Below are 14,735 nucleotides of genomic sequence, written 5' to 3'. Positions count from 1 at the left end.
CACCTGATAGACATCGAGACAATAGAACCCGTTCCTCACGGAGAGGAAAGGACGGGGGTCTACTCGGTAATTTTCACAGTACCGAAATCCAACGGGGATTGGCGAGCAACCCTAGACCTAAAATTTTTAAATCGATTTATCAAACTTCATCATTTCAGGATGGAAACACTCAAATCCATCTCAGAGGCGATACAAGAGGAGAGTACCTCACATCGCTACACCTCACAGAAGCGTACCTGCATGTCCCGATCCGACAAGGTCACAGGAAATTCCTCAGGTTCTGCGTGGGCCGGAACCACTACCAATACAAAGCTTTACCATTTGGTCTCTCGACCGCACCAAGAGTTTTCTCGAAGCCGTTAATCGCTCCGGTGGCCTACCTGCGAAAGCAGGGAATTCACCTGCATCCATATTGGACGACTTGTTGCTGAGAGCCCAGTCCCTCCAGCAAGCGGTCAGCCACACCACTATCGCAAGGCAAATCCTTCAAGACTTCGGATTCATAGTGAACCTCCAAAAAAGGTTCCCTAACCCCGTCTGAGTCCCTTCAACATCTGGGCGTTCAAATAGACACGGTAGCGTCCAGGCTCTTCAAAAAATAAATAAATAAATAAATAAATACAAAAAACAGAAGATTGGCAAATCAGATAATAAAGGGGAGAACGTCACCCCTAATGATGCTAGCGAGCATGATGGGCGTCTTGGTATCAAACCTCTGTACGGTACAATGGGGGAGACTACATTCACGCCGACTCCAGGGCTTATTACGCCCATTCCAACACCAAATATCAATAAAACTGGACAGGAAAGTGAAGGTACCAATGGACGTCAAGACCAGTTTAACCTGGGGGACCACCAATGCCAACCTGTCCAAGGGAAAGCTATTCGGTCCCAGGAAGGATAAACAACTGTTCACGGACGCAAGTCTGAGAGGCTGGGGAGCCACGCTAGAGAACCAATCAGCCCAGGGAAGATGGTCCTCAGAGGAGTCAAAACTTCCCATAAACGTCCTAGAAATGAAGGCGGTCCGCAGAGCGTTACATCACTTCAGTTGTCAACTAAAGCACACTCACGTGTTGGTCAGAACGGACAACATAGCAACCAAAGCCTACCTGAACAACCAAGGAGGATCCAGGTCCTCAAACCTTCACAGGGAAGCCATGCAGACCTTGACATGGGCGGAAGCCAACCTGTCATCGATACGGGCAGAATACATAAAAGGAAAAGAAAACGTCCAAGCAGTCTGGCTGAGCAGAGCAACAGTGTCCATGGCTGAATGGCGGTTGAAACCGCAAATCTTCACCTGGGTAACATCAGTCCTAGGCCAACCTAAGCTGGACCTATTTGCGACAGCAGAAAACAGCCAGATGCCCAGATTCTTCTCCAGGTACTTCCATCCTTCAGCGAAAAACACAGACGCCCTGTTGGCCCAGTGGCCGGAGGGCCTGCTTTACGCCTTCCCTCCATTTCCGATAATAACACGCCTGCTGGCAAGAGTCAGGGAGCTCAGGGCGGAGGTGATACTGATAGCTCCCAGATGGCCTCGTCGACCGTGGTTCTCGACCCTAGTGCGCATGTGGGTGAGGTCACCTCTGCTGATACCAGTACAGCCGGACATGCTTCAACAAGGGCCCATTCGGCATCCGGACCCGGAATGGCTTCAACTGACCGCCTGGAGGTTGACCGGGGCCACCTCTTAACTGAAGGCTACAGTACAGAAGTAGTCGAGACAATCATGGCATCCAGACGCCAGTCCACCAATAGGATCTACAATGCCCCTTGGAAGGAGTTCGTTCGCTGGTGCGAAAGGAAGAAGGTGAATCACCTGACTCCAAGACTGCGAGATGGCTACAGTTCCTACACGATGGTATGGCAAAGCGACGGAGGGGGCCACCCTCCGCCAGCAGGTAGCAGCATTAGTATCTGTCCTTCCAAACTTTAAAGGAAAACCTATTTCCAAGCATCCTCATATTGTCCGCTTCCTAAAAGGAGCCACCCAAATCCAGGGCCCAATTACCCATAGGTTCCCCACTTGGAACCTGAATAAAGTACTAACGGGAATGACCAAACATTCCTTCGAGCCCATAATGGACATATCTTGAAAACACCTGAGAATGGAGACGATCTTCTTAACGGCAGTGACATCGGCCAGAAGGATATCAGAGCTGGTAGCTCTATCGGTCAGAAAGGAACTCTGTATCTTTCATAAGATAAAGTGGTACTAAGAACGGATCCGGCCTTCAAGCCAAAGGTGCTATCCAGTTTCCATCTTGGTCAAGACCTAATCCTACCATCCTTTTGTCCGAACCCGGTTCATCCCAGGGAGATGACTTGGCACACCCTAGATGTGCGGCGAGCCTTAAAGGCCTATACTATCAGAACAGAGAACATAAGAAAGCCCGACTCGTTATTCGTGTCCATTGCAGCTCCCAACCAGGGCTCGAAGCTGTCCAGCAGGGCTATTGGTAGTTGCCTTAGAGCGGCCATTGCTGAAGCGTACGTGGCTCAGAAGTTGACCCCGCCACGGGGTATTACAGCTCATTCAGTACGGAGCACAGCAACGTCAGCGGCCTTGTTTGGCAGAGCATCGATTCTCGAAATATGCAGAGCAGCAACATGGGCTAACGCCTCAACATTCATTCGCCATTACAAGATAGACGCGTACAGCTCAGCCGAAGCGGCGTTTGGGCGAAGAGTGCTGCAAAATGTAATCAACACAGATGACGATGGCCCACCCTAAATTTTGCGGACTGCTATGGGAGGTCCCAGCAAGATGTCCTCGCCCCAGGAGGAGAATGACCATTGAATACTTACCGTGAAGGGTCCTTCTCTCCTGGGGTATAAGAGGACATCTTGATCCCTCCCTGCCATCGTCAAGCGAAGAAAAAGAGGTTACCTGGCCGTAAGGCATCAGGAGGTTAACCCAGAGCACGGTTTTTGGCATGTGTCTTGATATGTCATAAGGTGATTGTTTCGTTTTTGTTCACTGTGACATGTCTTTCGTTCTTCTTCTGCTAAGAGGTTCCTAGGTTATATGTTGTAATTAAGAAAATGCCTGTGATCAGCTATGGCAGTGGGCGAACTGAAGAGGCCGGGTGAGGCCACCTAGGGACAGGAAGAAGAACTGTGAAGTTCCTGCCTCCCTTGATCCGACGGTGGAATCTCACCCCAGCAAGATGTCCTCTTATACCCCAGGAGAGAAGGACCCTTCACGGTAAGTATTCAATGGTCATTCTCTGTCCTGGCCCCCAGCTGGTGCAATGAGCTCCCAGAGGAGACCAGGGCCCTGACGGAACTTAAACAGTTCCACAGGGCCTGCAAAAAGGAGCTCTTCCACCAGGCATTTGGTTGAGACCAGGCATAACCAACAGCGAATGAAGGGCCCCTGCTCCCCCCACCCCAGAACTCCTCCAGAGCGCTCTGGACATGTTGTGCCATTGCACTGTTGCACTGTTATGCTGTTATATTGTATTCTGTACTGTTACAACTTTATTTGTTGTATTATTTAATTGTTATAACCACTGTTAATATTATTGTTTGATGATTAATGCAAATTGTTTTATGTATGGTTCATAAGTTCAATGTAAACCTCCCTGAGGCTCCGGGGAGGGTGGTATATAAATATAATAAATATATAAATAAATAAATAAACTAACAACTGTCAAGAGCTTGGGTATGACACTGGATGCCTCATTATCTATGGCAGCTCAGGTCACAAATGCTGCTACACCTTTTATCATCCAACCTAGCCACCGTGAACCATGCTACAGTCATCTCTAGGCTAGATTACTGTAACTTGCTCTACACAGAGGTACCCTTGAAGTTGATCTGGAAGCTTCAACTGGTCCAAAATGCAGCTGTGCAGGTCCTAACTGGGATCCAGTTAAGAAGTTATATACAAATTGTGCTCTCCCAGCTGCACTGGCTTCAGATTGAGGATCTAATCAGATTCAAGGTTTTTATTCTCACATTCAAAGCCTTAAGATATTGATATCTACTGTTTACTAGTACTGTTGTTTACAGTGACTGTTTTTCTGTATTGTTCCTGTTCCACTAAGTTCTATGTAAACCGCCCTGAGCCTCAGGGGAGGGCAGCATATAAATGTAAAATAAATACAAAACAGTCTGTGACTGTATCTTTGAGACTACCTCTCCCACTAAGTCTCCCAAAGGATATTAATGTCTAGTGACCAGAACCTACTTAGAATCCCTGGCCCCAGGGATATTAAACTGGCTTCAACCAGAACCTTTTTGGCCCTAGCCCCAGCCTGATGGAATGCTCTGCCAAATGAGATCAGTCCTGTGGGACCACAGACCACAGGGTTTGCAAGATGGAGTTGTTCCACAAGGCCTATGGTTGATATTGGATATTTGAACCTGTTGACCTCTGTCTGCACCTGCCAAACTATAACCTCCCAGTGAGGGTTTTGTTATTACGACCCCCCCTTTCCTATATGATGGACAAATTTCTATGGGCAATATTATTATTATTATAATATTATATTATTATTTCAATCTTATATTTTAAATCTATTAATGTTTATTTTTGTATTGTTAGAATTTATATGATTTTACCTATGTTGTGATCTATCCTGGGTCTGTTGAGATAGGGCAGAATAAAAATTCAAGTATAAATAAACTAGATCAACATCATGATAGCAAAAGCCTTGAACTCTGTCAGATCAAGTATATTGGTAGTTGCTAGAGAGACAGACAGGGATGGCAACATAATATAATTTTGCCCTTTCATACTAACCCTTGTGTAAAAAAAATTAAACCTCTGCCTTCAGTAGATTATCCAATTCAAATTGTGTACATGGAAATAATCCTGTTAATTTCAATTTAAGTATATTTATGAATCTTGTATTAGTTTGTATGATGGTAACCAGAATACTGTATTTAAAAATGTGAATAAGAGTAAATATGGCACTAGAACACTTTAAAAAATCAGCTATTTTTCTTATTGCAGAATTTCTAATAAAGTGATAAAGTCATGGGAGCAGAGATCTTGTACCAATGGAGGCAACTCTAAAATGGGATACTGAGCCTCAGTCACTGGGTCACAAGTTCTTCTTGAGCTGTCACTTTTGTGAGGCCTTTTTCCAGAATTGGCTGCTAGTGTGCATACACAGAGACAATTTCATTCAACATCTTTATATGCCCTCCCACACAGCTGGGGCAGAGGTTTGGAATTGGGTGCCATCAATATGCAGATGATACCCAGCTCTTCCTCCTGATGGATGGTCACCCTCATTCTTTCCCAGAGGCTTTAGCCAGATGTTTGGAAGCTGTGATGGGATGGCTAAAGCAGAGCCGTCTGAAGCTCAACCCTACAAAGATGGAGAGCATTAGCAGAAAGGGTCCAAGCAAGGAAGCACAACTAGTCAACCTGGTTGGAGTGTAACTATCAGTGACCCACTCCAACAGGAACCTGGGTGTGATCCTAGATACCTACCTTTCTATGCAGGCACAAGGCACAGGTCACAAGAGTAGCATGGCTGGCATTTTTCCATCTGCACCAAGCCAAACTACTAGCACCCTACTTGGCCTCGGAACACCTAGCCACAGTGATCCAACGGTCACCTCTAGACTGGGTTTATTCAACTTGCTGTATGTGGGCCTACCCTTATCCTTGATCTGGGAACTACAACTGGTCCAGAATGCAGCAGCCAAGATTCTCATGGGAACACCTTGAAGGGCCCACATCTGTCCCAATCTCCAACAGGTGCAAAGATTACCAGTTAAAACCAGATTAAGCTTAACGTCCTGGTAATTACCTTTAAGGCCATATATGGTTTGGGTCCAGTGTACCTGAGAGACCGCCTCTCTGCCCATGCCTCCCAAAGAGCACTACACTTGGCTAACACCAATTGACTAATGATCTCTGGAGCACATGAAAGCTCACACCTTGAATACAAATTTGTTGGTCTTTTTAAGGTGCCACTGGACTCTCCTTTTGTTCTGCCACTTCAAATCAACATGGCTAGCCACTTGAATCTATCATTATACTTCTGGTAAGACACAAGGAAACATGGTAAACATTTATCATGCACATTTACACATTTAGTACAATTAGATCACATATGCTACAATTAGCCCACAAAATACAATGCACCATTTATTGCAAACCAGTCACATCACTCAGAAAAAAATACCTTATCATCATGGACAAGAACAAATTCTCCTGTTTCAAAATTGCACACAGCTGGACATGTAATGTTCTGGCCTTGCTTGACTGACCAGCAGCCCAATGGTTTTTGGTCAGAAACCTTTAAGGAGAAAAAAACAAGCAAAGCTATCAACTGTTATGATATGATGTGCTTAAGCATGACATAATACAGCTCGCATGGATCCTGCTGTGGAACTCAAAACAGCATGCATGCTTTTGCCTTCACAATTTTGCCTGATGATGGTGCAGGCAATACGGAGGTTTAAAAATTAAAAGAACTATTAACATATCGCAACGACCAAGGTCTGATCTACATACATATAACCCTGCAAAAAAGATATTTCATCTCCCCTCCGCCCGAATGCTAAGAGTCCGCAGGCCAGCAACGCACGCAGCAGAAGCGGACCTCGCGTGCTAAAGACTCAGACAGCCGCCCGCGAAGGGCAAGAGGCGCCTCTCTACCTCATACAGCGTGACAGTCCTGCCTCGGTCAGTGAGCAGCACGCGGTCCCTGGCCGGCTCCAGCCCCAGCGGCCCCTGAGGAAGAGCAGAGCCGCCGGCACCGGCCAGAGTACACAGCGTGAACTCCTCACAGAAGGCCGCCATCTTTGAGGTCGCGCAAGAACCGCCGCTTCTGCGGCAGCCCGCCCACAGGACTGAGCGTCCTCCCCACTTTTAGTTTCTATCTGTGTTGTGAGGGGGTTGGAAAGGAAGGGGCGGGAACCGGGAAACAGCCGGGAGCGGAAGTACGCAATGGCGTCTGCATGCGCACTTAGGGACTCCCCAGAGTGCAGCGCCGCCACACGGGTGGAGGAGGAGGTGGTCGCTCCGGGAGTGAGCGTCAGGCGGCCTACAGCAGAGCCGCAGCAAGATAGTAAGCGCTTGAGAGCAGTGGCTAATGGCTATTAGGCTCTTGTTTCATTTGGGAGGGAAAGGTTTTAGTCCTGCCCAGTTTTTATTACGAGTAGGAGAAGCTCACGATGAATGATTAAAAATTGTATCGTTCTGGGGTTGTTCTTGCTGCAACAGACTAATACGGGTCGGATACCCTACTACTAGAATGGGCGTCTGTGTTTCCTTTTATTGAAACCAGTAGGATTCAAGAAAGGGAAACGTAGAGGAGGTGCTGCTGGACATGAGTCTTTTGTGAGCACTGAGTAGAAGCTGAAACAGCTGTGTTTGTCTTTAGCCAGTACATAGCGAAATTCCCTTTTTAGCTTTCCTACTGATGTGAAGGTCTGTTAACCTGTCAGCTCCCAGGCTAACTTTAAGGGATCAATTATCCTTGGCATAAAAAGAGGGCAGGGAGTGGTTCCTGTTGGTAGGAGAAAAAAAAAAGCCCTGCCATAATGGATTTAAACTACATGTAGAACACTACCAGCTAGATGTCAGCACGAAAAAAATTCACAGAGTAGTTCCACAGAGGAATAAGTTGCGTAAGCTCCCTGTCACTGGCAGTCTTTAAGCAGTAACTGGACAGATACTTTGAGCTGCTATTATTATTTTCAATGGTGTTGTTATTTTAAGAGTTATTATGTGCAGAGAGCAGATGGAGCTGCCAGGGCTCAAGGCTTCTAGTTGCTAATTCCCTGCCTAGTCTTGCTACCCACCAGTGCACCCTTCCCTCTATCCACTTATAAGCTGTCCACCACCCATATTCTTGACTTCATGTACTGCCCAGTACTCCTGGCAAAGGATGTTTAAATGGTATATGATGGTGTTGCTTTTGGCAGCTACAGTAGTGATACTCCCAGATATGCACTCCCTGACATCACTTGGGAAAGGAACTGTGGACATGTGCTGTAGGAAGGCCCATGAGTAGGTAGAATAAGGGTACACAGGCAGGTACAGAGCATGGGGGTGGGTGGGCTAGAAGAATGCTGTATGTTGAGGGCTGGTGATGAGCAGAGGATGGAACTTTCTCCCTAGGGTTCCACCAAACCTGGAACCAGCCTGGTAGTGCGAATGTGATCTTTGAATTGTTGCATGCTATTTTGGGGATTGGTAATGATAGAAACACCCTTCAAGGATCGCTGCTTTGCCGTGGTAAGGGGGCTTGCATAGCTCAGTGAAGCTATGAGCTATGCTGTGCAGGGCCACCCAAGACGGACAGATCATAGCGGAGAGCTCTGACAAAAGGTGATCCACTGGAGAAGGAAATGGCAAACCACTCCAGTATCTTTGCCATGAAAACACAATGGACAAGTTCAAAAGGCAAAACGATATGACGCTGGAAGATGAGCTCCTCAGATCGGAAGGTGTCCAATATGCTACCGGGGATGAGCAGACGGCTAGTACGAGTAGCGCCAGAATGAATGAAGCGACTGGGCCAAAGCTGAAAGGATGCTCGGTTGTGGAAGTAACTGGTGGTGAAAAGACAGTCCAATGCTGTAAAGATTTTTATTCCATGGGAACCTGGAATGTCAGATCCATGAATCAAGGCAAGCTGGACGTGGTTAAACAAGAGATGACAAGACTGAACATCGACATTTTAGGAATCAGTGAACTAAAATGGACAGGAATGGGTGAATTTAATTCAGATGACCATCAGGTATACTACTGTGGACAAGAATCTCGCAGAAGAAATGGAGTAGCCTTCATAATCAATAAGAGAGTAGGAAAAGCAGTCTTGGGATACAACCCCCAAAATGACAGAATGATCTCAGTTCGAATCCAAGGCAAACCATTCAACATCACAGTAATCCAGGTCTATGCCCCAACCACTGCTGCTGAAGAGGATGAAGTTGACCAGTTCTATGAAGCCCTACAACACCTTCTAGAAGCAACGCCAAAGAATGATGTGCTTATCATCATGGGGGATTGGAATGCTAAAGTAGGAAGCCAAAAGATTACCGGGATAACAGGCAAATTTGGCCTTGGAGTACAAAATGAAGCAGGGCACAGGCTCGTAGAATTTTGTCAAGAGAATATAATGGTCATAGCAAACACTCTTTTCCAACAACCCAAGAGACGACTCTACACATGGACATCACCAGACGATCAACACAGAAATCAGACTGACTATGTGCTCTGCAGCCAAAGATGGAGAAGTTCTATACAGTCAGTAAAAACAAGACCAGGAGCTGATTGTGGTTCAGATCATCAGCTTCTTGTTGCAAAATTTAGGTTTAAATTGAAGAAAGTAGGGAAAAGCACTAGGCCACTCAGGTATGAACTAAACCATATCCCCGACGAATATACAGTAGAGGTGACAAATAGATTTAAGGAATTAGATCTGATAGACAGAGTGTCTGAAGAATTATGGACAGAGGTTCGCAACATTGTACAAGAGGTAGCAACTAAAACCATCCCAAAGAAAAAGAAATGCAAGAAATCAAAATGGCTGTCTGAGGAAGCTTTACAAATAGCTAAGGAGAGAAGGGAAGTGAAAGGCAAGGGAGAAAGAGAAAGATACACCCAATTGAATGCAGAATTCCAGAGAAAAGCTAGAAGAGATAAGAATGCCTTCTTAAATGAACAGTGCAAACAAATAGAAGAAAACAATCGAATGGGGAGGACCAGAGATCTTTTCAAGAAATTTGGAGATATAAAGAGAACATTTCATGCAAAGATGGGTATGATAAGGGACCAAAATGGTAGGGACCTCACAGAAGCAGATTTTTAAAAGGTGGCAAAATTATACAGAAGAACTATACAAGAGCAAGCTTAACATCCCTGATAACCACAGTGGGGTAGTTAGTGACCTGGAGCCAGACATCCTTGAATGTGAAGTCAAATGGGCCTTAGGAAGTCTGAGCAACAATAAAGCTAGTGGTGGTGACAGCATTCCAGTTGAATTATTCAAAATCTTAAAAGATGATGCAGTAAAAGTGCTACACTCAATATGCCAGCAAATTTGGAAAACTCAACAATGGCCACAGGATTAGAAAAGGTCAGTTTACATTCTAATCCCAAAGAAGGGCAATGCCAAAAGAATGTTCAAACTACCGCACCATTGCACTAATTTCTCATGCTAGCAAAGTTATGCTCAAAAGTACAGGCAGGATTTTGAAGAGGCAGAGGAACTAGAGATCAAATTGCCAACATATGCTGGATCATGGAGAAAGCTAGGGAGCTCCAGAAGAACATCTACTTCTGCTTCATTGACTATGTTTGTGTGGAGCACAACAGATTGTGGCAAGTTCTTAAAAAGATGGGAATATCAGAGCATCTTATTTGTCTCTTGGGAAACTTACATGCAGGTCAAGAAGCAACTGTGAGAATTGAACATGGAATCACTGATTGGTTCAAAATTGAGAAAGGAGTTCGGCAAGGCTGTATACTGTCACCTTGCCTATTTAACTTGTATGCGGAGCACATCATGAGAAAGGCAGGATTAGAGGAGTCACAAATTGGGATCAAGATTGCAGGGGAAAATATCAACAACCTCAGATATGCAGATGATACCACTCTAATGGCAGAAAGTGAAGAGGAACTAAAGAGCCTGTTGATGCGGGTGAAGGAGGAGAGTGCAAAAGTTGGCTTGAAACTCAACATCAAGAAAACAAAGATCATGGCATCTGGCCCTCTCAATTCCTGGCAATAGATGGGGAAGAAATGGAGATAGTGACAGATTTTATTTTCCTGGGCTCCAAGATCACTGCAGGTGGGGACTGCAGCAAAGAAATTAAAAAACGCTAGCTCCTGGGGAGGAAAGCTATGGCAAATCTAGACAGCATCCTAAAAAGCAGAGACATCACCCTGCCAACAGAAGTGCGTTTAGTCATGCTATGGTATTCCCAGTTGCAATGTATGGCTGCGAAAGTTGGACTATAAGGAAGGCTGAGCGTCAAAGAATTGAGGCTTTTGAACTCTGGTGCTGGAGAAGACTCTTGTGAGTCCCTTGGACTGCAAGGCAAACAAACTGGTCAGTCCTAGAGGAGATCAGCCCTGACTGCTCCTTAGAAGGCCAGATCCTGAAGATGAAACTCAAATACTTTGGCCACCTCATGAGAAGGAAGGACTCCCTGGAGGAGAGCCTAATGCTGGGAGTGATCGAGGGCAAAAGAAGAAGGGGACGACAGAGAATGAGGTGGCTGGATGGAGTCACTGAAGCTGTAGGTGCAAACCTAAATGGTAGAGGGGAATGGTAGAGGACAGGAAGGCCTGGAGGATCATTGTCCATGGGGTCGCAATGGGTTGGACACGACTTCGCACCTAACAACAACAACAAATGATAGAAAGGCAGTACATTTAAAAATATGTGAGTCACTGGAGACCTTGCCATTTGTTTCAGAAAGTGCTAATCTAAAATGGGGAAGCACATATTTACACATTGCCAGTAAGCACAGTGATTTAGAAATATCATTTCCATATAAAAATAGAAAATACATAAAAATAGTGAGCAAATGTGCCAAAATTCTGCCACCTGTTGTCTTTTTCTCGCTTTTCATTAGCAGAGGGAGTTTGTTTCCTCCACATATTTTCAAGTAGGTGGGGTTAGGTCTGCAGATAGTATTATTTTATGCATATTAATAAAGATTTCCCCACAGCTCTTCAAACAGACACATGGATGGTTGATCATGCCAAAAAAGTTTCATTTAAATGTAGATGAGTTCTGCGGCATCTGATAAAATAAATGGCTTCAGGAATGATCTTCCCTTATGAAGGAAATTATTTCTGTTATTTCAGAAATATGTTTGAATTAAACATACTGCCTCCAGATAAACTTGACCGTAGGGTGAGTTTCATTAAAAATGTATGTACAATATGTTTCTTTTGCAGGGACACTGACTTTTAACAGGAACTAGAACAGACTTTTAATAATCACATGAAGTATTGGAATACAACACTGTATTGACTGAATTTTAGTAAAGTCTAAGCCTCCTTGGTCAGACTAATATAACGAACAATTTGGCTGAGTCCAGTGGCACCTTTAAGACCCATCTTAATTTGGCTGAAGTCCCAAAGCAACTGCTTTTATTGATGTAAGACGGATTGTATTGGAGCCAAGTTTCTAAATGTAGCAAATTTGCAGAGGTGATTTTTACCACCTACCTCCTACCAGCACACTGTTCCCCTCAACAAGGTGCTGCTAGGGATTGGGATACCCCCCAGAACATGCCATGTTGACATGGTGGGGGCTGAGTAAGGCTGAGTTAAACTAATTCCTCCTACTCCCAGTAGCTGTTAATCAAGAGGCACAAAAGTTGTTCAGTTTGTGAAAGTTTAGAATCAGCTCCATTATAGCTTCAGATCAATAGGGAAAGTTCAAATATCATCAGTTTCTTTTATGCAAGGATGTTTCCGCTTGCTTTCACTGTGCACATCCTTTGGGTTTTCTTTGTCATTCTGCATTGACTTTCCTCTCTTCAGTGCCTAGTTTGCTTTCTGGTGGGTACTTCCCCGGATTTTTTGAGAGTGCTTTTGTGCTGTTCCCCCCCCCTTGTTTTGCTTCAAAAGCATACGACTCCCTCAGATTTCCCCCAGCTCTTTAAATTCCTTCTCTCGTGTTGACCTCTGAGGCTTCAGGGAGAAGGCTTTCTGCAACCTTAGGGAACAGCACAGGGAGAAAGGTTAAGAGCCTGCAAGCAACCCTCCCATTCCTGCCTGCTAGGCTTCCCCCTCCCCATGCGCCGCTCTCTGAGGCTGCAGAAAGCCTTGTCCCTGCAATCTCAGAGGACGGTGGTGGTGGTGGAACCCACAAGCAACTCTCCTGTTTGATGGGCTCTTTTCATCTCACTCTGTTCTCTGAGGCTGCAGAGAGAAAGCTCCCTGCAGCCTCAAAGAATGGCACGGGGAAGAAGGTTTAAGGAATCTACAAGCAGTTATCCCATCAGAAGAGCTGCTTGCCAGGCTCTTTTTCCCACTCTCTGAGGCTGCAGAGAGCCTTGTTCTCACAATCTCAGAGGGAGCTGCAGAGCAGGGGAGGTTTATAGAGCTGGCAAGCTGCTCTTGCATTAGGATAACTGTTTGCTGGTTCAGAGAGTAGCTTTAGAGAGTAGCATAGGGAGGAAGCTTTAAAGAGAGTAGCATGGGGAGGAAGCTTTAAAGAGCCTGCAAGCAGCCCTCCAATCAGGTGATTAGGGAGGGGAGGTATGTGGTGGACATATCTATCCCATGCCTGCCCCCTCCAGCCCTTTAAAGGCTGGCTGCCAGCTGGCACTGTGGAGGGTGAGCATAGGGTAGACTTGTCTATCCTGCCCTTACTTTCCTGGAGCTTTAGGCAGTTGGTTGTGATTGGGGATCAGGGATAGTGAAGGCAGAGTGGACAAGTTTTCCCTTCCCCTATTTTTTCCAATCCCTGTTTGGTGCGCCCTTTAAATGGGAGGCATTTAAAGGGTCTGCCTATCAGCTGATCTGTCAAGATCAGCAGTTTGATAGCATTCAAAATTTTTGAAATTTTTTTTCACAGTCAGAGTAGTTCAGCAGTGGAATAGGCTGCCTAAGGATGCACACTTTTCTTGGATGCTTTAGGATGCTTTGGGCTGATCCTGTGTTGAGCAGGGGGTTGGACTAGATGGCCTGTATGGCTCCTTCCAACTCTATGATTCTACTAGATATTAAGCCCGCTGTTGCCAAAATACAGCGGGCCCTAGCATGATGGGTGGGTGGAGGGATGGGGCGAAGGAAGGAGGAAAAGGAGAAAGAGAGACAGAAAGGCAGAAAGAAAGGGAGGAAGATAGAGACAGACGAAGAGGGAGAGAAACAGGTAGCCAGAAAGAGGCAGATGGAAGAGAGGGAGGAAGGGAGAAAGGGGAAAATAAAGGAAATGCTGGGAGGAAGGGAAGAATAAAGGGAATGCTGGGAGGAAGGGAGAAACAGAGTAAGGTAGGTGGCCTTGGGACCTTCTGCCGGGCCCAGGGGCAGTCTCAGCTGCCCCAGGGCCCGGCAGAAGGCTCGGGACGGTGGGAGTGGACTTTGTGGCCTTCTGCCGGGCCCAAGGGCAGGCGAGCCTGCCCCAGGGCCCGACAGAAGGCTCCGTGGGCGAGGGGAAGCCGGCTGGAGGACTTACCGCTGGGGAAGGCTTCTTCCTCTGAGTGGCGACTCTCCGGCCGGGCCAGGCGAGGCTGGGCCAACCAGCCAATGGGGATCCGCGCTTTGCACGGCTCCCCATTGGCTGCTTAGCCCCCGAGTGACACTCGGAGGGCCCAATCAGGAGCCGCTTTGCGGCTCCTGATTGGGCCCTCCGAGTTTTTATCCCGGACAGGGCCCGTCCTAACTCCTCCCCACTTGCCCTTACTCTTTTATTCCTCCCGCTCCTCTGGAGCGGGGGGGGGGGAGGTTTAAAGATGATTCCCCCACACCTTGAAAGCAAGAATCAGGGAAGTGAGGCACAGGGAATTCTCTACCTGCCCTTCCTGACATTTAAAGAGCTGGCTGCCAGCTGGCAATGGGGAGGGGAGGCACAGGAAAAAGTTGAACCTTTTCAGATTTGGCTGAATTGATCGTGCTGCATCCAAGCGAGAGAAGATTGCTTTATACCCTTTTGGATTAGGCTGAATCCTGTATCTATTTTGCTGTTTTCGAAAGTCTAAGACCAACATGTATAAACACATAAAAATAGTTTTAAAAGGTAAAGGTATCCCCTGTGTAAGCACCAGGTTGTGTCTGACCCTTGGGGTGA

The 14,735-nt window shown here is 46.2% G+C and overlaps 1 protein-coding gene and 1 long non-coding RNA gene across 3 annotated transcripts in view; one reads left to right on the top strand and one right to left on the bottom strand.

Annotated features, from left to right (window-relative positions):
• NOL11 (nucleolar protein 11) overlaps nucleotides 1–6,881 on the bottom strand; it is a 35,125-nt gene extending 28,244 nt beyond the window's left edge. The window contains exons 1-2 of the mRNA XM_077328414.1: nucleotides 6,632–6,881; nucleotides 6,156–6,269 (exon numbers count right to left, since the gene is read on the bottom strand). Of these exons, the coding sequence (XP_077184529.1) occupies nucleotides 6,156–6,269; nucleotides 6,632–6,775 (258 nt within the window). The 5' untranslated portion in view covers nucleotides 6,776–6,881. The remainder of the gene's footprint in view (nucleotides 1–6,155; nucleotides 6,270–6,631) is intronic.
• Nucleotides 6,882–6,915: 34 nt separating this feature from the next.
• The window catches only part of LOC143833071 (uncharacterized), a 47,296-nt gene continuing 39,476 nt past the window's right edge, over nucleotides 6,916–14,735 (top strand). For both annotated transcript variants that reach the window (XR_013229516.1, XR_013229517.1), the window contains exon 1: nucleotides 6,916–7,043. This is a non-coding gene — a long non-coding RNA (uncharacterized LOC143833071). The remainder of the gene's footprint in view (nucleotides 7,044–14,735) is intronic.

Source organism: Paroedura picta, chromosome 3 (genome assembly GCF_049243985.1).
Source record: "Paroedura picta isolate Pp20150507F chromosome 3, Ppicta_v3.0, whole genome shotgun sequence".
Taxonomy (NCBI): domain Eukaryota; kingdom Metazoa; phylum Chordata; class Lepidosauria; order Squamata; family Gekkonidae; genus Paroedura; species Paroedura picta.
This window is presented reverse-complemented; position numbering and strand designations above follow the sequence as displayed.